This window comes from Equus przewalskii, chromosome 17 (assembly GCF_037783145.1).
Source record: "Equus przewalskii isolate Varuska chromosome 17, EquPr2, whole genome shotgun sequence".
Classification (NCBI taxonomy): domain Eukaryota; kingdom Metazoa; phylum Chordata; class Mammalia; order Perissodactyla; family Equidae; genus Equus; species Equus przewalskii.
In genome coordinates this window covers 50,153,908-50,177,564 of record NC_091847.1, presented here as the reverse complement: position 1 = coordinate 50,177,564, position 23,657 = coordinate 50,153,908, and the positions used below count along the sequence as shown (strand labels likewise).

General features: G+C 38.3%; 1 protein-coding gene and 1 long non-coding RNA gene across 10 annotated transcripts in view; one reads left to right on the top strand and one right to left on the bottom strand.

Annotated features, from left to right (window-relative positions):
- The window catches only part of METTL8 (methyltransferase 8, tRNA N3-cytidine), a 194,631-nt gene that overhangs the window by 61,869 nt on the left and 109,105 nt on the right, over positions 1-23,657 (top strand). For 3 of the 9 annotated variants that reach the window (XM_070580131.1, XM_070580128.1, XM_070580129.1), the window contains 4 exons: positions 4,532-4,595; positions 5,813-5,952; positions 9,814-9,920; positions 10,055-10,120. In XM_070580131.1, the coding sequence (XP_070436232.1) occupies positions 4,532-4,595; positions 5,813-5,952; positions 9,814-9,920; positions 10,055-10,120 (377 nt within the window). Of the gene's footprint in view, positions 1-4,531; positions 4,596-5,812; positions 5,953-9,813; positions 9,921-10,054; positions 10,121-10,897; positions 16,642-19,049; positions 23,251-23,657 lie in introns of those variants that run through there. The other 6 variants (XR_011528410.1, XR_011528409.1, XM_008527392.2 and 3 more) reach the window with 3 other exon arrangements.
- LOC139076629 (uncharacterized) lies at positions 16,776-20,119 on the bottom strand. Its single transcript, XR_011528411.1, has 3 exons — positions 19,984-20,119; positions 19,021-19,112; positions 16,776-16,902 (listed from the first exon to the last, which is right to left on the bottom strand). It is a non-coding gene; the product is annotated as an uncharacterized lncRNA (long non-coding RNA).

Sequence of the window (23,657 nt, the reverse complement as noted above, 5' to 3'; positions counted from 1 at the left end):
GGAATTACTCTGAAAATAGTGTTTAACAGCCATGGGTTGTCCACCATGGGTTGAAGTAATTTATTTTTTTAAAGATTGGCACCTGAGCTAACACCTGTTGCCAATCTTCTCTTTTTCCTTCTTCTTCTTTTTTTCTGCTTTTTCTCCTCAAATCCACCCAGTACATAGTTGTATATACTAGTTGTGGGTCCTTCTAGTTGTGGCATGTGGGACGCCACCTCAACGTGGCCTGATGAGCAGTGCCATGTCTGCACCCAGGACCGAACCAGCAAAACCCTGGACCCCTGAAGTCGAGCACGTGAACTTAACCACTCGGCCACAGGGCCGGCCCCAAGGGTTGAAAGTAATTTTTTAAGCTTTTGTTTGTATGGATGAGAGAATAAGAAAAGAGCAAGAGATTTAATCTGCCCACTAAACTGTGAATTGCTAAACTTCAGAGATTTATTTGCTCCTCCAGGATACATACATATTTTACACATAGAGAATTGAGTTTAAAGCTTACACTTTAACCTTCATTCTATTTTGTCATCACTTCTGGAGTCACACCCGGTATAAAACCTCCCTGTGTCAAATGATTGTCCCTATACTTGAAATTGTTTAGAGGTAACAGCAACTAACCCTAAGACAAAAAAGCAGAGGTAGATGACAGGGCTCTCCTGGCCTGCCCTTCCTGTTCACATATACGTCTTAGTATTTATTTCCATGGATGAAGAAGACACACCTTACAAAGCTTTTCTAACACCTTTTACCCATGGTTGGTCTGTCAAGTTTTATTTTTTTTTTAAGTTTACATAATAGCTTTCATGTTATTTTTCCATTATAAAACCAACATAAGCACATTCCAGAACGTTTCCATTAGAGGAAAAGGGGAGGGCGGGGGATCACCCATCATCCTAACATAGCTGCTGACGTGTGTATTTTTAAATTTAATGATGCTATATTTTTAACTTTTCATTATGAAAATGTAAAAGCATTCGAAAAGTAAAGAGTAGTTCAGTAAATTCTCATATACCCACCCCCTTGATTCAGTAGTATTTAACATAATGCCAACATCATGACACTTTATTTTAAAATACTTATGATATATCTGAAAAAAATCAGGACATTCTTCATCACTATTATAAATCTAACATAATAGCTAGTAAGTAATTCCCTAATATTATCAAATCACCAACTAAAGTGACCAGGCAGAAATGAAACTGGCGGATTTGCAGTTCTGAATGGCCTTTCTCCTTTTGTTTTTATTTTCTTTGTTTTCCCCTTTTCCAATTTCTGGGCCAAAATTTTCTTTTCTTTTATACCACATAGCCAGGTTTGTTCACCCTAGTGATGTCCGAGCTTATAATATACATAAATCTACTACATGGGCAGTTGATTTTGTGTTACTTTATGACTAATCTCAAGGTATTATTTAGCATGTCATTTCTTTATGTATTGTTTCTCCAACCACTGTTTATATTCCTTGAGGTAGAGAACATATTTTGTCCTAATCTGATTTTACAAGTATCCTAACAGTACAATACAATATAGATAGAGCTCAATACATATTTACTGATTAATATCTCTGATTCCCCACTTGTTAGTTGCATTTTTTTCTCTCTGCTCCCTCCAACTAATAATTGCAAGCTCTTGCCTCCTCACTCTCTCTTTCTTCTTGGCTGTGTCTATTTTTGCCTCATATCCATATTTTAGAAATCACTGTAGCTCAATAACCTGAGATAATTAATTCATCTTTAAAAGGCAACCAGTGATTAGCCTTCCAAAGGGAGAATTAGACTTTTTCCTCCATCTAAGAAATTATGTTTTGTTACTTTTCAAGAGTATAGGATTAATGTTTTACATTTTCAGAATATTTTACCATAATTAGACCTCTGGAATTGAGAGGTCATGTCATTCTCCAAGGATCATTTAATTCTTAAACCCCCAGCCAAGAGAGTGTTTGGTGGTGTAGTGGTAGTAGAGATATTTACACCTGCTTGCTGGGAGAAGGGCCAAGGCAGTCAGCTGATTTTACAGAAAAGCTCTGGAAAGTATTGGGTGGTCACAAGATTTCAGCCTGCACTGCTGATGCAGTGGGACTTCAGTCTCAGAGGTCATGCTGCCATCCTGGTAGGACACATGGCAAATGGCACATGCTTTCCCTTAGCTACTAGACTATTCTGTATCTTGTGGGTGTTTAGTAGCCACTGCCCAAAGTTCGACTGCATGCCTTTCGTAATGAGTTAGATGTGCCAGTGTCCAGAGAAACATTTTGAGTTATATGGAAGTTTTTTACAGAACCAAGTTAAGTTCTTAAGTTTTTAAGTCCCTGGAAGGCAGAAGGCAGATCTTCCTTTAATAATGATGATGATGATAATGATGATGATAGCAAGAGCAACAACAATAATAATGACTAACATTTATTAGGTGATTACTCTGAGTCAGGCACCTTTCTAGAAACTTTATCTATGTGAATCCATTCAGTCCTCAGAACCACCTTAGATGCCATATTTATCTCTGTTTTAAAGATGGGGAGACTGAGTTACAGACAGGTTAAGTAACTATTGCAGGGTCACACAGCTAAATGGTAAAGCCAGGATTCACCTGAAGCAGTCTGGTGTAAGAGCCCTCGCCTTTAGCCATCATACCACATAGTGCTCTATTCGTCTGAGTGTTTATTGAGAACATTTCAAACACATGTAACCACCCAGCAAATTATGAGTCACAAATATATGGATTTCATGGGAAACAATAGGTGTATATGCTGCAATAAACTTTTTACATAGGATAGATGAGAAAAGACAAGCTGTGCAAGTTTTAACTTTGATTCAGTACTGGTTAACTTTTCATAACCAAATATTATTCATCATTAAATATTACTTTAACTTATTTGGACACATCTTAATTTGAATGCAAATCCCTAGTGGCACACAATGAATAAGTTATACATGAACATAGTGTTCATCAATGAGTAGCATTTAAGAGTGTAATCAGCCTGGGTGAGATTTTGCTAAATGCATATTTGTGCTTGTATTCCATATTTATTTAGAAGTCCTCCTTGCTTGAAAAGCCTCCTGTATCAAATTAGAAGTTCTAATTATGTGCTTCAAGGCCCTCCTGTATATACTGCAACATACTGTTTGGAACATTCCGAGAGCTTGGGCTCTCGGAATCAACTCTACTTCTCCTCCCTGGCATGTGACTCCCACCTCTAAACCCTAATAGCATTTCCCCTTCTCCCTGCTTAGCAATGCTATCCCTCTCTTTCAAAATTCTTAAGTCTTACACCTCAGGGTGCCTGACTCTATAGAGATTGTATAAAACCAATCATGTCCCCAAATAGGCTATAAAATCCACAAGAGCCAGGACCATACTTATAGTTACTGTTTAAGGACATGCTGATCTCTTTCTAAGTACTAAGCAATATGATGCAAGGATTATTTGATAACAACATACAAGATATGATTAGGAAGGGTACTTACCCACAAAATTCAAAGTGTACACTTTCCCATTAATAACCATGGTCTAGTCATTGTTACTGAATTTCAGATAAAAACCAAATAGAACTTGTCTAAGTTCAGTGGAGGCCAATTAAAATTAGTCAAGATTTTCATATGGGTAAACATTTGCCCCTAAAAAAAGCCATGAATTTACGTACTTTATGTTTTGTAAATAAAGCAATTGAGTCTTGGATAAGTTAAGTCAAATTCACAGAGTTTAAACACAAATCTATTTGGCTCCAAAAAGTGTACTCTTACTATTTTATTAGACAATTTCATTTACTACTTTGTATTCTAATGCTTGGTACATATATGAGGCTCAATAAAAGTTTGACAATAACTTAAAAAGATAACTAAGAATTAATATATTCGTGTTTTATTCTTTTTTAGAAGTTATACTTGCATGCTGTTAAATATATGCTTATAAATATAAGCATATATATATATATATATGTATATATATATATATATATATATATATATATATGGTTTTTTGTTTTTTAAATCTTTCTGCCCCGTCAGGGCATCAGAGCCTCTGTGAGAGGCCCAGGAGCCAAATGAGTTGAACACACAGGAAGAAGAATGAAGCACTAAGGGACACAGGGGTTTGAGGGCCCTTGGCGAAGGGTAGAACTTGGCTAAGCTAAGAGAAACTACAGGCCATGCTGGCTGGAGGCAGAGAAGAGAGTGCCTGTGGTGGGAGTGCTGGAGCAATGCTGATGGATTGCTTTGGAAGTTTCCCATGTGAGAGTACGATGGGTTCTAAGGCAGGTAGGCCCAAGTAATGGAGAACCTTAAAACCAGCACAGGAATTTGAAAGTTATGCCATCATTAATGATAAGTGTTTGAGGCAATGCTGGTTCAGAAACAGCATGACGGTACCCATACACCACTATAGAGGCCAGTATCTAAAAAGCAGAAACAGCAAACCGAGTGTCATCCAAAATTCTTTTAAGGAAGTACTTTTTAACAAGTTCCTTTAGCAGTTTCCTTTCTTGTGTCAGCTGAGCATATCTGGACTCTAGTTTTAAATATTTCTTCCATTTTCATAGGAATGCTCCAGAGTCCTTTCTGTATTGTTGTGATTTTGCTTCTGGAGCTGTGGAGCTAGTAAAGGTATGCCTTATATTTTCTTTAAAGAGAGCCATATAAGAATCTAATTTATTTGTTGTTGAAGTGATTTTTTTGAAATGTTTCTGCCTCAAATGTTACTGGTGACCATTTTTAACTGAGCTTTTACTATTTCTGGGAATCATATCATAAACTGGTGCCTAAGATACTACCCTAAAACAATAAAAGTTGTTTTGAATTTAACATATAAAGTTCAAGGGTCAACAGCTCCTACAAGGTGATATTTGTATTTATGTCTCTAGAGCCTTACACACAGTCTGACACATAGTAGGCACTCAATAAATTAGTAATTTGGGGGGGGAAAAAGTCTGAAAAGGCATATATTGTAAATCTAAAATGTCCTACACTGTAAGGAAAACAGTGGGGAACCTGGACTTGTTTGACCAATGCCCGAATACTAGTGAGCATTACCTTGGCAAGAAGAGGTAATTTTAGGAAATGGAAAAGGAAAGGAAATTCTACTAACAAAAATGTGTAGTGGACACGTGGAACATAATTTCTGATAATAAGAGTAATAGTTATTCATTACAGTTGTCGCCATTTTCTAAAATATTGAGAAGCCTGAAGCGGAAGATAAAATTCACCTGTAATCTCACTTCCTAGAATCCTGGGGTGAATCAATGTTGATATTCTTCTAGTGTTGTGTTTGTAGGCAAATTGCATGTGTGTGTACTCTAATGCAATTTTTTAAAATAACAGCTTTATTGAGATATAGTTCACATACCATAACATTCACCATTTTAAAGTATAGAATTCAGTGATTTTCTGGTATACAGAGTTGTGCAGCCATCACCATTATCTAATGTCAATTATGTAGTGTAGGATATTTATATTTTAAGTCAAAGGAGGTCTGGAACAAACAGTGGGAGAGGGAGCTGAGGACCATCTCAGTGTGTCTGAAATAACATAGGGTAGGCTTCCAACCACGCTGCCTACTGACTCATAAAGACTGCCCTACTCCACTTTTAAAATTAAAGAGAGATTGCAAAGAATGTTTGTTATCAAGTCTGATTGCTAGACTTAATTTTTTATGGCAGCTTGAAATAAGCTAGCAGAATACTGAATTGGAAATAAAGTGCATTCAAATTTATAGAGGAAAGGCAGTTGGGAGAAGTAAGAAATTTGACCTTTTTATTTTAAGAAAAATACTAGAAGCCTGCTAACTACTTTTTTTTTTCCTTTTTATTCTCTTATCATGACAGTCACACTCATCCTACAGAGCAGCCCAGTGTTGTGCCTTTGTTCATGACGTTTGCGATGATGGCTCACCCTACCCTTTTCCAGATGGGATCCTGGATGTCATTCTCCTTGTCTTTGTGCTCTCTTCTATTCATCCTGACAGGTAAATGAAGATGAAAGGGCAAAGCAAATGTGTAAAGCCCCTTTATCAACAGTGGTTTTCAGAACTATCAAAGCAAAAATTACAATTCTTGAGTTTATTATTTGGTGAACTACATTATGTATAATATGCAGCCTTTTAAATGCAGTTTTTCCTTTCTTCAGACTTTTAGAAAGAAACTGGTCAAACTACTTCATTAGTGAGCTTTCTGTCACCCTCAGAATGAAGTGAGCATATTCTGGCAAGACACATACCTATTAAAAGTGACAATGCTTCAAGGAAATTACAAATTCAGAACAGCCTAATAGACTCCCAAGAGGGAAATTGTACTTGGTGATCAGAAACAAACATCTTTGATTTAGCGTCTTACTGAATGTTCATGAAGAGGTGGGCGCTGAATTGGTTTGGCTTCACACAGGTCTGTCGACGGGCTTGAAAAAATTTGTTTTAAGGAAGCCCACTAAGGAATTAGGGGTTATCAAGATTTGTCAGATTAACCTTGGACCTTTATAATCTAACTTGGCCTAGTGCCATCATTTAAATATTTATGACTTAGATTTTTTTGTTCACACAATGTTTTGAAACAATAAATATAGCTTTTCTCCAGAGAGGAAGTCTAAAGAGGTATTACTAACAATTAAAATGATCACTTTTCTTAAAATTTTGCCACCTCATATGTATTGAGGCATGTGTGTGGTAAGTGTCAGGGCTTGTGCCTTTGTAAGGTTTTGAAAATTGCGTTTTCTCCTGTGGTAGTAGATTCACCCCAGGAAAGATCCTCTGGTAGTAGATACAGACTTGACATCAACGAATTTTTGATGAGTGTGACCCTTTCCCAAAGAAACTATGTTACCATGTGCTTCTTTCTTTGCAATTACAAGGTCACTGGGACTCTTTACAGTCCTTTTATTTCTCATTCCAAACTGAGCATTTTGATTACTTGTGGAAAAACAAATTAGATTTCCAAATAAATCTGAATGAAAGATACATTTGCACCTGGTGAGATATATCAGGTTCCATAAAGCTACTTTTTCCTCCCAGTTTCTATAGCTTATTTCTTTCTGCTGATTTGTTTGGACTATTGGCATTATTCAGGTACTGGTAGAAAGATGTCATCTATGTATTTTGTTTCATAGTTAAAAGGATGGAGTAGGTGGATAGAGAACAAGATTTTCTATTTGACACCCATAACAGGAAATGTTTCAATTCCAAATAAGACCACAAAAAGAGTATTTGAAATTAGTTTAGCTAATGTATTTTCTCATGATTTGAATTGAATGTTAAAGAGAAGGGGAAGCAGATGTCTTGGGAAGATTGCTTTATAGTACAGTATGTTCATTCTCTTTATTATAAAATAAATTTGGATGTGTCATGTCAGTAGCCACTTTCTTACCTACGTGGAAATGATCTAAAAATAAAATGAATGAGTAGAAGGAAAGCAATAGTGAGTGAAAAGACAAGGCAATATCTTTAGGGTCATTTAGGACTGTGGTAGTTGATTCAGCCCCAGGAAAGTTCTAGAAAAGTGGCTTCTTGCCAGCTTGGAAAAATCCATGCACAAATGAATGGCAAGCAATTCAGCTGGACCTTGTGTCTGGGCATCCCACCTTAAATGGGAATAAACCATAGGAGGCTACAAAAGAAGAGCCGGCTGTCCTTCTTGTCATTGAAATAAAAGAAAGTATAATATGTTTCCCAAAGATCCAAGTATAGACCAGGAAGCCAATAAATACTTATTTTTTAAATCCCTTTTCCTTCTCCTCTCCCTTCATCCAGAGATAGATGAGGATAGCAGAGTTGGCCCAAGTAGGATAAAAAAAGATAAGGGGCTTTCTCCCATTCTTGTCTTGTCCATCTCACCCTCAGCCCACTGCCACCTGCAGTTCTCAGGAACCGGCTCTGGAATTGTATTATGAGCCAAGATGGGTCATCAAGAAAAGTAGCTTCCCACCCCTTCCCTTTACCCACAACCCCAGATGTTAAAGGATAATTGGGAGGAAAGGATTTGCAGAAGGAGGTGCTGCATTTTGAAGTATTTGATTCTTTGTTTTTCTGCATTTTCATTTCATGCTTGTTTTACTAATAATTGCAGAAATAGATTTTTCTCTGTACATACAACATTTATCCTGAAAGTGAATATTTTAAGGTTCAGATATGGTTTTCTTTAATTGCCAAAGCCTAAGGATATAAGCACTGTGTGAAAATAACCTGTGATAAAATAAACAAGGAAAAATGCTTTTCTTTTTCCCTTTCATGTACTTATGTTTCACTTTTTTAAAAGAGCTTTTCATCTAATCATGCGACCTCTTTCTGTCATATTTCTCTCTTATTTTCATAGTTACTTTCATTTTCTTACTACCTATTTCCTTCATAACCTGGCGTGATCTGACTTTCACCCCGTTATTCCACTGAACAGTGTTTTAATTGGAAGGAATTTACAGATTATCTGACCCAAACCCCTCATTTCTAAAATAAAAGCTCAGAAGCTTTAAGTAGTATTGATAAAGCAGAGACAGCAAGAACTTAGCACACAAGCTGCCATTTACCATTCTCTGCTCAGGGCAGACACTGATAATTGATTTTGTACTGTGTCATTCCCCATGAGTCTTATGAGTCCTCAGTAGAGCTCTGGAGGCAGCCAGTGTCAGTCACTTGCCATTGATATGAGATCTGAAATCTTTGCCATCTCTGGTTCATAACTATACATAAGGCCATGAACACTTAACCAAAAACGTTAAATCCAGAGAAGTCACAGGGGGTCGCGTTGGACTGGGAGCCAGATGAGTAGAATAAACAGTAAAAGAAAGAAAGTAAAGGCTTCCCAGTATTAAGCTAGGGCTTGGAGTGTGAACGGAATTCAAACAGGCAGAGAGTAAGGAGGAGAGACTTCTTTTGGGGAAACCACGTGAGCAAAGGCGTAGACTGCTCAGAGCCAAGCATGTAACGGTTTGACTAGAGGAGATGCTTCAGATTAGGAGGTGGTGGGAAAGATGTTGGAAGGATTAATTGAGGCCAGTTGTAGGCAATCTAAAGGGCTCAGGTAAGAAATTAAGATTTTATCCTATGGATAGAAATCTTGAAAATTTTTGAGTGAAGGGATGATTTGACAAAACCATTTTAAGCAGAATAATTCATCAATAATATGCAAGAAGGATTGACAGGGAGAATAATAAAGCACATGAGGAAGCTATTCAGTTTCCAGGCCTGAAGAGGTGGGAGTTTGTATGAAGGGAGTACTAATAGGAAACAAAATAGAGACAAAATATATTAAAGATGCCATTAAAAAGAAGAAAAAGACATAGAATTTGATGACCAAATGGTTGTGGAGAGGATAGTGGAAGAAGAGAAAAATAAAAGGGGTCGAAGATTTCTCTGAGGTTACACTTTGGTGAATGATGGTACCTTTGAACTAAATAAAGAAGTCAGGAGGAAAAGGAGCTGGTTTTGGAGGAAGGTGATCCCAGTTTAGATATGTACACTTTGGGATGGCTCTCACATATTTTTTATCTTACAAGGAAAATGAAATGACTTCAGTTTTTTCTGCCTTGGAACTATCTTAATTTGCTGTTTGGAAATGGCTACATGGTTTTGTAATTCAGCTTTGACATCAGACATTAAGCCCTGTGAAGTTACCACTCAGGTCATTTGGGTGATTTCTTGATCGTCTAGGCTTTTTGAATCTGATTATTTAGCAAGCTTGTGTCTTATTTTTCTTTCTATATGAAATATTTTTGGTTTTGTTGCCTTTATGTTTATGGTTTAAATTTCTTTGGCCTATCAAACTTTGCTCATTTTATCTTTAAGACGGTTAAGTGTGGCATACAAAACAAGACTTCCACAAAGTATCTTGCTTTGTTTCCAAAGGATGCAAGGTGTTGTAAATCGACTGTCCAAGTTACTGAAACCTGGGGGAATGCTGTTGTTTCGGGACTATGGAAGATATGATAAGACTCAGCTTCGTTTTAAAAGGGGTAATAGTATATTCGATTTGGAGTTATTTTCATGTGTTTTAAAGAATGCTTTGTTTATAGTTCATGTCAAGTTTTGTTATTTTTTGTTTTTTTAAGAATACAAAGATTCTCTTATCACAGTTATTTTCTTTTAGGTCATTGTTTATCTGAAAATTTTTATGTTCGAGGAGATGGTACCAGAGCATATTTCTTTACAAAAGGTATGTTTATCGATAAGGGAAAATAATTAGCTGTAAAAACTCTCTTTGGTTATTATTTGCAGGGAGAAACTCAAAAGCCTGAAAAATGAGGCTTCAGTAGTTGATTAAACATTGGATGTCCTCATACTTTGGTGACTATAACTGTTCTATATAAAACAGTTGAAAATGGCTTGTTTGCCTTTTAATCTTTTTCCTGTTGAAATTGCTTTAAAGAATCACTTGTTTCATCCTCATGCCCAAATGAAGGTGTAGTCTGTTCCATTTTACTGAGCTAACTGAGGTTAGCCCAGTACCTACAAAAAAATTGATGGCAGGCCGCAGCCAAAGAAGGGTATTTGATTTTAAGAGTCCGTAGAAAATTACTTGTCTTTTATCAATTTCTTATTTTAAAAAAGCATTTAAAATTAATCTTGAGTTCAAGGACTTTCCCCAAACTTATGTGAGTACTTTTATAATGTGCTGTTTGGGGTCTCTGCAACCAACAAAAACTCAAACAGGGTGCACCTTTCAAAATATTGAAAGCTGCAACCAATAGTGTTCTGTGTCTGTTTATACCTGCCGTGTCAAACTGTTTGTACTTGGTGTATTTGTGTGAAGTAGAAGAAACCCACTTGGTTTCACAGGTGTCCTTCACTAATTTGTACTAGAGGGGTTTCTTGATATAAATAAAATTTAGATGGCCCATCATTCCATTAATGTTCCAGTGTTCCTGAATGCCCCTTCCCCCCCTCCCCCCAGTCACACATCATACATTTGACTGTAATTTTCGTCTTGCAGAGGAAGTCTACAATATGTTCTGCAAGGCTGGGTTAGATGAGAAGCAAAATCTGGTTGATCGTCGCTTACAAGTTAATAGGAAAAAACAGGTGAAAATGCACCGAGTGTGGGTTCAAGGCAAATTCCAGAAACCATGATACTTCACTTGACTCAAAAAAGCTCCAAATTGGTATTTTCACTCCTTTTTCATGGCTGAATTATGTACCACATTAAGGTACAAACCAGAGGATTAAACTATTCTGTGACTTCTGTAAATCTTTCATTTTTGAAAAGACAGAAGAAAAGAAGAGAATTTGTATATCCTGCTGTTTGCCATGGGTGAGCTCTTTGTGTGTTTTAAGCATATGCAGGTGATTTGGAAGATTGCAATATATTGTGTGTTTTCAAAATTTAATATGCTCAAGCTTGTTTGGGTTAATTATGTCTAACCGTTTTGTTTGTTCTTTGAATTTTATAAGCATTCAATTAAATTGCAGATATAAGTCAGATGATTCTGAGAAACCATAACCTGTCATTTTTCAGAAGTGGAAAAAAGTCATCTACTTTATTTATACGTTAGTTGAACACAGTTGAACTCTCCTCCGTTGTTATCTGATAGTAGAGAGGCAGCTTACCTTGTTTCTAAGGAAAGTCACAAGACCAAGATGAAGGTCTGTTGTTGTCTGTTTTCCCCAAGACTTTTTTTTTTTTTTTAATTCAGAGCCTAATGTCTAAAGTAGAATTTTAGTTTCTCTTTCCTTTCCTAAAATTGGGGAAGTATGACCCATGCTAACATTATTTTCAGGCTATTCTTGGGTGTACAAGTTGTTGTAAGCTCTCTTTAAGACAACTGTTATACCCAAGAAAACTCTTAAATTGTAACGATTAAAAATTTATTTACCACCTTGCCTCAAAAAAGGATGTAAGTTGGCTTGCAAATTGCACTTTGTAAAAATGGAGTTTCTAAGATTGGTCTTTCATTCATTATACAGCATTTACTGAGTACTTACATTGTGCTGAATTATATGGAATGATACAATAAATAAAGACCTAGCCCTGTCTTCAGAAAGCATAAATAGGATCCAGCTGCCAAAGCAAAATATGTACATCCCAAGCCTCTAAACCATGATCTAAGATAATATATGAGCAAGTACCCAAATGGGGAGCTTATCAGCTAGTAGATTTTGATTATAACCCACAGAAATCTGGAAAAAATGGACAATCTCTTGAAAGGACCACCTTTGGGATAATTCAGTTCCAACTATTTTTCCTTTTTGAATTCACTTAAAATTCACTTTCTTGAAAGACTGTGATTTGTCCCATTTGGGTCATGGATTCATCTCTTGACAGGCTGTGGCAGGGCAGCTTAATTGATGGTGCCACAAGAATGTATGGAATGGAGGAAAGTGTCTCAAAGGAAATTCAAGACACTGTTATCTAAAAAAAGAGGGGAGGGGCCTGGCCTGCTGGCACAGTGGTTAATTTCGTGCGCTCTGCTTCAGGGGCCGAGGGTTTGCTGGTTGAGATCCCGGGCATGGACCTACACACCACTCATCAAGCCATGCTGTGGCAGCATCCCATGTAGAGGAACTAGAATGACTTACAACTAGGATATACATCAATGTACTGGGGCTTTGGGGAGAAAAAAAAAGAGGATTGGCAACAGATGTTATCTCAGGGCCAATCTTCAAAAAAAAAGAAGGTGGGTCTTAGGCTAGTCCTTAAACATGTGTTCTCAGAAGATTGTGAGAAGACAAGTCTGTTTAGTATGGGACATTCGTGATTCAGAATAATGGAGAAAAGATGGGGAAGGGGTCAGCTTTTGGAGGCTTGAATAGAGGACGCATTGGGTTCTAGTCTCTAGACAGAGCCATCTGAGGTTTGTTTGTTTCTGTTCTATCCTATCTATGCCATGTTATATATGTATTTAGAGAGATTGAGGAGTTGTCTATAGGACAGAATGCAGTGAGGTCATAGGTCAGGGGCAAGGAAGACCACAAAAAGGTTTTTGCATATACTTGCCTTGGTAGGAAGTCCTCAGAAGTACAATATCAAGGTTTCTGTTTAAACATGCATCAGTCAGTAAATGTAAAAGTTAAAATCTGCCTGAGACTCTGAACTCAGTTGTATTTCATAATTAAGGTGTACATTTAAAAGCCAAACTAGTAATGAAAGTATTACATACAAGGGCAGTTAGTTAAGTTAATGTTGCTATGGGAACCCCAGCAGATCTTCTTGTGTCTCAATTTAAAAATCGTGGCCCAAGGTGGTTTTAAAAACAACAGAAGGTAAAATTATTCTCACATTCTCACACATGTAAATTGTACTGTCTCTCTCAGTCCTAAATAGCAGATTCAAGCCAGCCTCTTGACTGGCACGGTAAAATTCAGCCTCGTGTCTTTCTATAATGTTTTACAGCATGTAGTTAACCTTTAGAAACTTCAAAAATACATCAACCAAATTTGGACTGTGAGACTCAAACTGGGCTCTTTGGGTCTCTGTCTAGCATAGATCTCCTATTCCACGTGTCTGCTCAGTAGGGCCATTTCTACCGGGGTCTTCTGCTTGTTTGGTCAGTCTTTCTCTGGCTTAGCCTGCCAGGATCAACCCCCTACTTAGAGTGTGCTGCTTGGCAAAGGAAAAAAGAGAAAGACTTGATTTGGAATATTCCCTATAGACATTAAGAAATCATGAAGTGTTGCAAATGTATCTGTTTGGGTATTAAAGTATTTGATAACTGCATGAAATTCTAATTTTCTCTTCATATCCATAAAACTAGGACCAGTTAGTTAGGTAGAGTTTGATATTTAAAAATTCATCTTCTGAGGGAGCTTAATTTCAAAAGGACCATTTTCTTTCTAACAGAAAAAGATATGTTCCTTCATCTTCTTATAATACAGAGACAATGGAATATGCTGTATTGAAAATGCACCCTCCATTTTTCTCCATTTCTAAAAATTCACTTTTGAGCATTTTCCAAATGTAAAAAGTCTCACACACATGAACTCTTTCAGAAGGTGGTGAGGAAGCCAAGGTAACAGTGTCTATTATTAAAAATTTTGCATACAGTATGACACATTTGTCGTATTGAAACACTCAGTTAATGTTGACTTCTGAGAACTTATGTGCTTTGTTTTTCTCAGTTTCACATGCTTTGTCTCTAAATTATGAACACAGTCAGGTTTCTACCGTCATGCAGTTTAAATCGTTGCTGTACGTTTCATGTACTCTAGTTTGTACATGAAAATTCACCTACGTACAAAGAGCTGCCCTCCTGGGCATTCAAACCATGTAGACTGTTAAACTTCGGATAACTTAAATTCTTGCTCCAAAACTCCTATGGTATACTCCTATGGTTTTTCCACTCGTCAAAGCCAAGTTCTGAAGCCTGAGTATATCACACATTGTTACTTCTAATGGATTTTAATGTTTATTATGCTCCTCACAAGTGCAGATAATTTCACATTTGCATCACTAATAGACCTTTTCCAGAGCCTCTGCTCCTTCTGCTTCCTGCTTCTATTAGTCATCAGTAGACGACATGTTGACATGGGTATTTTTCCCCCTGCTTGTGAAGGCTTTGTACATTCTAAAGCACTGAATATATGTGAGGTGTTTTCATTAATAACAGCATTTACAGTCTACAAAGCAGCATGCAGAGTACTCCAGCAACAGAAACCGTCTCAATGGTTCTATGAGACCTTGTGAGAAAGACACTAAGATGCCATGGAAAAGTATTGCCTTGGAGTCAGACAGGAAGCATGGGTCCTAGTTCTTGTTGAACTGCTTAGCTACTCTTAATTTAGCTCTGAATGCCAAATCTTTTACATACTATACTTTTATATACTACATTATTCCCTCATTTAATCCTCAAACTCCTAGGAATTAGTTTTTATTATAACCATTTAACAGATGAGACTGGGGCTCTGAGACATTGGGTGACTTGCCCAGGATATCACTGCTAGTTAGTTGCAGAGCCACAATTTGGACCCAGAACGGTCTGATTCCAAAACTTCTACTCTCATCAGTGTACTTTTAATTGATAGACTCAAGTGCTGCTCAGAAAGCTTCTGGAGAAGAAAGCAAGCTCCTGAATCAAGCAGAGAATTATAGCAATGGGCGGGAGTTTAGATCAGATGATCTTCAAGGTGACAGCTCATTCTAGATCCAGTGATTCTATGAAGAAAGTAGGTTGCACTTGTCCACAGTTGTTACAACTGGGAAGGAAGAGAAGGAAAGGAACCGAGAGGAATGACAAAGTAAAAGCTTTCAATCAGTTCTTTTTAGCATTCTGCATATGTTTACTTCTTCTTCTGCCCTACCCCCTTCAGGCTTCAGCCTTCCGCCTTCCACTTGGCTTCCCTCCAAGCAAGCAGAGCACCCATCACTTTCATACTCCTCACTTAAGGAAAAAATCAGTCTGTACTGCAACAGGGGAAAAAAGCCCTTAAAATGTCTTCAGAGGGATTCAGCTCCAGCATAATCTAAAATAGGTGAATTCAGGGAGTGTCAATAATAAAATATGAGTGAAAACATCTTTATTTAAAACATTGTATGTACATTAATGCCACATTAATGCCAATTCAAGCATGAAATGTTGAGCATTTCTTGGAATAGGGTTTGGGATTTGAGAGGCACAAAGGTACCTGCAAGATGGCTTTGGTGTAGTTACAAATATAAATAGAAGTAAAATAACAGTTGCATCTTCATTTATAATGAATCTATATTGTGTCCTCAAAGCTACAGAGGAGAGTGGATGCCAAAATCTGTCGTTCATTAACATATGCCTTAAATGACAGGGAAGAGGTGTTGAAGACAAAATTACTTTTTCCTCCAAGTATGAATCAGCAGCATGCACTAACAAGCAAGTAATAATAGTTCTGCGTGTGAGTGCCTATAGAGGGTAAGAAAAACAGCATCAAACTGAAAATGCAAGTGCACCTGCAGGAGAGGCCCAGGAGGCTCAGAGCACGTTCCCATGAGCACCATCCTGAAGTGTCTCAGAGCACAGTGACCCCAACTCTGGCAAGTCGGGTTGGCATGAGATGGATGGAGCACATTAAAACCTCCAGATGGTCAAAGACAGCCCACCCTCAGCTGCCCCTGGAGCCCGTCAAAGGCGAGCTACAAGGCAGCACTACTTGGCCAAGAGTTTGAAACAGCTGCTTTAGATTCTATAGTGCATGTGGTTTCACAGCCACTTAACCTTTACTAAGGAACAGCTAGAGGCAGGTGAATGAATAAATACGCGTTAACATTACATGAGGAGAAAAAATCAATACTTTAGGAGCACATGGACTTCAGATAGTCACAAATAGTGTCCAGTTAGCTGTGTCCTTGGCATCCTAGTGATTTGTGTCTTTATCTTTGATTTTCTCCAGCAGATAGGCACTAAATAGAGCCCGGGCCCCAGATGTTACCTACCAAATTAAGTGAGCCATTGATTACCTACTAAAAAGCCCCAAGCATCCTCTCTCCTACTTGGTTTTATGAGGTTTGATCCAGGAAAACTATGAATTTTGTTATGCTTATACGAATTCTTTGGCAGTGTTTTCAACTCATTGCTGCTTTATGTGACATTTCCTAGTTCGTTGCAGAAAAAGCAGAAATTAATTTTTTCCTCAGTTAGTCTTTATACGTCAATTATCGATTGTTTCAGAAAACAGTGGGGAATGCCCCTTCAGGTCTTTAAGCCTTTTTCGTTGGGGAAAAAGCACTAAAACTGTGTGACTTCCTAAAATTAATGATGAGATGCTGTTGAGTCACTTGCTGTGTCATTAGTTTGTTGTTTTTTTTTTTAATGCTGTGTGCTTACCACAAGCAACACTACGCAGTTGCTGCCTCATTTCTCTCACCTCTGGCCTCCCAAGAGTCGCATGTCTTTCTCCTGAGGCTGTCCTGCCACACAGAGTGTTTGGCGTAAAGAATGTGATAGCTCTCCATACATCTTTAGTTACCCCACTCCCTCAGGTGAGCTGAGACAGCATCCCCTCAAAGCAGCATCTGGAGCTCGCACTGAAAATCACCTGAAAGAGAATGGCTGAAATTACCAGTGTCACAGGCGACACTGTAACAAGGAAATTTCTGTCTCGAAGGATAATTGTGTTTCTCGTTGTTCATACTTCTTCCTTCACAGCCCTCATTTATTTTAATGTATATATTCCACTTTGACTCTCTAGAAGATATTTTTAACGTTTTTTTAAAAATCCAAATGACAGATGAAATTCAAGATCCAGAAAAGTATTTATTCTATTTATCCTTTCCATGAATGTACTCTTAATCAACCAGTCTTTCTGAGCATCTCTTCATTTGCAGCTTTGTTTCCTAATAGAACACTTGGGCTCTGGAGATTAGTGAGACAAAGCCTCATTATAACCATCCTCATTTTACTCCCATTTCTTATATACTTTCTCTTCCTAACTCACTCTCCAGGTGCTTCTTTCTCTTGCCAAATAGTGCAAGGAAATACTTTTGCAGATCTTTTGTTTACTTTAGAAAAAACACTGATCCAGGCTTTCCCATTCGGGAGTGCTGCTCATTTCCTGACTGGCCTTTAAAGTTTGGCTCAGTAGCAACTTGGGGATTTGTTTTCTACGCAGAGTGAAAGGAGCTGGATGCCCAGCGGCCCCCGCCATGCTGGAATGAGAATTAAGTTCTGCTCATTCCCTGGATAAGCAAGCTAACATTTTCCTCATAGATTTTTTTCCCATTCCTCAAGGTTTTCATGTTTAGTCATTTAGCTTTGGCTTTTTAAAAGACATTTTAATAGAGTTGTTTCTCCTCCAAATGCATGCAGAAGCTGATCATGTATACAGGGAAACTCACAAGAATAATGAATTCGCTGTTTGCTGTTTTTCACCTACCATACGATGTGCCACATGACACATGCAGGGCTTACCCCTACTCCAATTCCATTACCAGTTGCCTGGCCTGGTATAAGAGGACTGTAACACCAAAGGAATTTGGCATGGGCTACCTCACTTTCTAGGTCCCCAAGACTGCTGAGTTAATGAAGCTTTGCTTATTACCCAGTTGAACATTTTCTTATTTCGTGTAAGTTTTGTAAATCTTTTGTGCTTTCTGTTCTTTGGCACATTTACATTAAATTTGATTCTAGTTATGTAACTATCTATACTATAGTTATGTTTATATATGAATATAAGTTACTCTTGGTTCATCCTACCTTGGGGAATTTATTCAGTTTGTTATGAACTCAGTAACTTTCCAAAGAAAAAGGCTTTCTAAACCTGGAGGCTATACTTCTATATATTAATGCATTTTTACATTAAAAGATGTTTGGACTAGGGGCTGGCCCCGTGGCCGAGTGGTTAAGTTTGCGCGCTCCACTGCAGGCGGCCCAGTGTTTCGTTGGTTCAAATCCTGGGCGCGGATATGGCACTGTTCATCAAACCACGCTGAGGCAGCATCCCTCATGCCACAACTAGAAGAACCCACAACAAAGAATATACAACTATGTACCGGGGGGCTTTGGGGAGAAAAAGGAAAAAATAAAATCCTTAAAAAAAAAAAAAGATGTTTGGACTAGAAAAATTGAATGATAAAAATAGGAAACACTGACTAAGATCTTAACTACATCGGGGGTGGACACTGTCTTTATTTAAGGACTTAATCTGTAATATAAAGTAAGATGGCAAATAAAATACCATATTCAGGGGAGGGGAGGTACAGACAAAGACAAAGCTATTGGCGTAGACAAGGTCCAGTTGAGGAAGCATACCATGTCAGTATGGTGACAAGGAATCTAGGGTCAGTGACTCCTATAAAGCTCAGCCAGGCACAGACAGTCACCACTAGGAAAGGCTACCAGCAGAAGCAAGCCACACTCTGGCTTAGTTAAAGTAGGCAGTACAGGCCAAATACTGCTCCAGTGACCCAAAGAAAAATACAAGGTCAGAGAAGATTGTAGCAAGAGTGACTTGTAACTGAATCTCAGAGAACTGGACTATAAACTTTAATGCCCCCTGGCCTAACTCAGGAACAGCCAAAGAAAGAGCCCTAACTGAACCTTGGGAATAGGAAGACTGCAGAAGCCATGAGCTTTTTTCTGCTGACCTGACTTATACCACAGAAATGGCTAGAAAGACATTTTGTTCTTGATACATTTTAGTAGAGCAAAGACTCACCTTTATCTGATTCTTCCTTTTGATTTCAGAGCCCTTGTGTTTGTTTTCCACCACCTATGTCTTGAAGTATGAATTTATTGATCTTCATAAACCTGGAAAGATGGGGCACCGTTTTAGGAGAAACATACCCAGAGACATGCAGGTAGAAGGGGACGTTGGCCAAGCCAGAAGATCACCCTCATTCCCCATTGTGATAGAGGAAGATCTAGCTTCTACTTTGCAGAAGGGAACAGATTAGGTATCAGTATAATGGAGTCACCAAGTGATTCAAGATCTGCTGACTCTCTGCAAGAAAATTAATGGAGGCACATGAAGAATGCAGGCCAGAATAGCCTACGAGACAAGACCACAATGTGCAATCACCACCATCTGGTGAGATTTGAAAGAGTTTCAAAAAATATTATCCCTATGTTCCCTGCCCAAATTTTAAACCAACTGAGAGAGACTAAGGTGTCAACAGATGAAGATTAAAATGTGAGCTTAATTACTGATGAAATTGATACTGCAGAAAATGACTCAGGATACATCAGAACAATTGCGTTTCTAATACTGAACCCCAGAATCAAGACCCACAGCTGGACAGCCACAGGACCCTACTCCTGGGGTTCTGCCCCTGTAAAGCCTTTTTACAGAGTAGCTGGCTTCCGAGAGAGAGTGAAGAAGGGCTAGCTAAAACATGCCTTAATTCATCTCCCAAATTCACTGATTAGATAAGTCACTCTACCTCTCCCAGGAATGAGGAGGACGGGACTAAAGAGGATGGGACAGCATACACCAGTTGCTGTCTCTCCACATGGCAAGAAACAACAGGAGTAGGAATTACCTAAACCCCACATATGTGGAGGCAAGAGTAACGTGGAGTGGATTCTACTTTGTCTCTTTGTCACCTAGTGAGTAGTCTTCTCAGATAGATACACTGTCAGTGGTTCTTCACCATTTACCTATAAGCCTGTGGCAGCTTACCTGGTCAGTGATCATTTGCCGTAGTGATGGATGGAATCTGCAGGGTATGCACTGACACTTGTACGTGGTTGGAATACTGGGAACTGCAAACAAAATGAATTTCCGAAGTTATAACCAGTGACTTATTGTGGGAACCCTATTACACTGAAATCTTTACTGGACTGCTAAATAAATATTAGACTAGCAACTCTGCCGAGCACCATTTCTACACTGACTCACAAAATGAATAGCTGGCAGCCAGCGAGTATCAGCCACATGTCAGATACTGCTCTAGGTTTGGAGAATGAAGGGATGCACAGGAAAAAGTAAAGATAGACGAAATACAAGGCCAAGATTTTTATAAGATTCAACAGATATAAACTTACTCAGTTTCTCTTACTTACCTTGTCAGACTGGGAATGAAACAGTTCACAGACCAGCACCCGCCCACACACCACACCTTGAGCGGCTGTGCTCAAGCAAAAACTCGCCTTTATCTGATTCTTGCGCATCACAGTATCTGTCCTGCTTTGCCTTCTGAACCCTGTTGTCTCTTTTCACCTCAGAGTGTACAGTGCCAGGACCTGGGCTCTTGCACCCTAGAAAATGTTTTGTCCAGGTGCTCAGTGCTTTTCCCTGGTATCTTTTTCACACCAATAGCTGTATTAAGCACACAAAACCACACCTCACCACCCACCTCTCACCAGGGCTCCTGGTGATCATCGTTCCTTTTATTTGTTTACTTTTTAAAATTTGACTTTTTGTGAATATGTGTGAAATAGTTTCTATGCTGACTTAAAATGGAAAGGGAGATGATTCTATTCCTTTGTTGAAGTCAAAATGTGTGATTTTTTTCCCCCACTGAACGGTATTTTAAAGGTTGGGTTGGTGCCAAACTCAAGGAACATGGAGAACTTGGGGAAAGGCCAGAGGCAGATAAAAGATTATTAATAGTTTGTTTTTAAGGGCCATGATTAAAGGCTGAAGAAAATGTGTTTATTTACCGTAAAAGAAGAGCACACTAGAAGAGGAGAATGATAGCTTCCAGGTAGAAACAGGTAAAAAGTATTCTCAAAGAAGAAATGTGGAACCCATTTGGAATCCTGGCTTCGCTACTGCTGGTTGTATAACCTTAAGCAAGACACTTAGTATCTCTGAGCCTCAGTACCCTTAACTATAAATTGGAGATGATATTGTTTACCTGAAGATTGTTGCAAGGACTAAATATAATACACATCAAGTGCAAGGCATGATGCCTGGAGATGACTGGTGCTCAATAAGTGGTAATTAATATCAGTATTAATAGATTTTTTTAATAAAGGATAGTGATCAAGTCTTTGTCTCTTTTGAGGAGAGAAGGAGAAATGCACTCTTCTGCAATTTAAATTAGCCATAGGAAATGATTCCTAACTATGAAGAGTCAAGTTTTCTTATTTTAGAAAGTCATTGCTATTTCCATGGCTTATGTTCAATTCAGTTCAAACACATTAAGCGTCTACTGTGTGCCAGAAATTGTGCTGGACACTGAGAATACTGGAATGAATAAGACTTGGCCCTTGCTCTTTAGATGCCTATGACTTAGGATGGATGCCCATTTGTCTGAGATGTGGTAAGTATCTCCTACTTAAATCTCTTCGCTCTAGCTGACCTCCACCATTTGACTACCAAAGTCTACCCAACTCCATCTTATCAATTGGCATCCTCATTTTTGAGAACTTTTTCAAGGTTCTCCATGAATAAATCTAGTCATATGCTACCCAGCAAAAACCAAACAAAGCATGTGAAACAAGTCCTCAAAGTGTAGCCCTTGCATCACATATCCTTTGATGTCCAAGGTCACTTTTAATAATGCTGCCCGTACCTCTACACAGATCTCTTCCTGTCACAGCATTTAGGGCTTCCACTCATAATACCTCTCAGCGCCTCTCAGCACCTCTCACCATAGTCCATCCAACTGGTCACAATTGAGATGAGATCTGTGCTGCCTTCAAGAGATCAGCAAGACTCCCCCTAATAGTGCTACAAAGCGTCACCTCATGCATCAGGCACCATTCATCTGAATTGGTCATCCAAGCAAGGAACCTGATCTGGCTCACCTCTTGTCACAGTCATCACTTGATCCTCAGGTAAACTCAAATACTAGCCCCTGTGGAGCCCAGAAATAAACCCTTGCATATATGGGCAAATGATTTTTGAAAAGGGTGCCAAGACCATTCAATGGGGAAAGGACAGTCTTTTCAATAAACTGTATTGGGAAAACTGGGTATCCACATGCAAAAGAATTAAGTTTAACACTTACTTTATACCACATAGAAAATTAACTTGAAATAGATCAAAAATTTAAATGTAAGACAAAACTCTTACAAGAAAACATAGGGGGAAGCTTCATGACATGGGATTTAGCAATGGTTTCTTAAAATATGACACCAAAAGCATGGCAACAAAAGAGAAAACAGATCAGTTGGACTATATCGAAATTAAAAACTTTTGTACATCAAAGGACAAAATCAACAGAGTGAAAAAGCAACCCACAGAACAAGAGAAATCATATATTTGAAAAGGGGTTAATATCCAGAATATATAAAGAACTCCTACAACTCAGCAACAAACAAACCAATTAAAAACATGAGCAAAGGACTTAAACATTTCTCCAAAGACATACAAATGGCCAGTAAGCATATCAAAAGATGTTCAACATCACTAATCAAAACCACAGTGGGATAGCACCTCACACCCATTTAGGATGGCTACTATCAAAAAACAGAAAATAAGAAGGGTTGCTGAGGATGTGGAGAAATTGGAACATTTGTACATGGTTAATGAGAATGTAAAATAGTGCAGCACCAGTGGAAAACAGTATGGTGGTTCCAAAAAAAATTAAAAATAGAGTACTGTAAGATCCAGTGATCTCACTTATGGATATATATCCAAAAGAATTGAAAGTAGGGACCCAAAGAGATATTTGTACATCCATATCCATAGCAGCATTATTTGTAATAATCAAAAGGTGGAAGCAACTCAAGTGTCCATCAGTGGATGAATGGGTAAACACAGTATGGTAACATAAATACAAAGGAATATTATTCATTCTTAAAAAGGAAGGAAATTCTGACACATGCTACAACATGGATGAACCTTGAGGACATTATGCTAAGTGAAATGAGCCAATCACAAAAGGACATATGCAGTATGATTCCACTTATTTGAGATACATAGAATAGTCAAATTAAGAGAGACAGAAAGTAGAATAGTGGTTGCCAGGGGCTGGGGGAGAGGGAGTATGGGAAGTTATTGTTTAACAGATACAGAGTTTTAGTTGTGCAAGATGAAAAGAGTTCTGTGGATGGATGGTAGTGATGGTAGCACAACAGTATGAATGAACGTACTTAATGCCACTGAGCTGTATACTAAAAATGGTTAAGATGGAAAACTTTATGTTAAATGTATTTTACCACAATTTAAAAAAAAATACCAGCCCTTTTGTTCAACCTGGCCTTCCAAAATCGTGAATGTGCTTGCGTTCTATCTCTGACTCTCTGCCCTTCCCACCCACTTGTCCCACAGACCACTGTCTCCCGCTGTTCCCCACTATGCCCAGCCCACTTGGACTCGACCTGGCATTTTGCATACACTCTCATTGCCCAGTCCCAGGAGAAAGGTGTTAAGTACAAGAGATCCTGAGCTCCTATCACCAC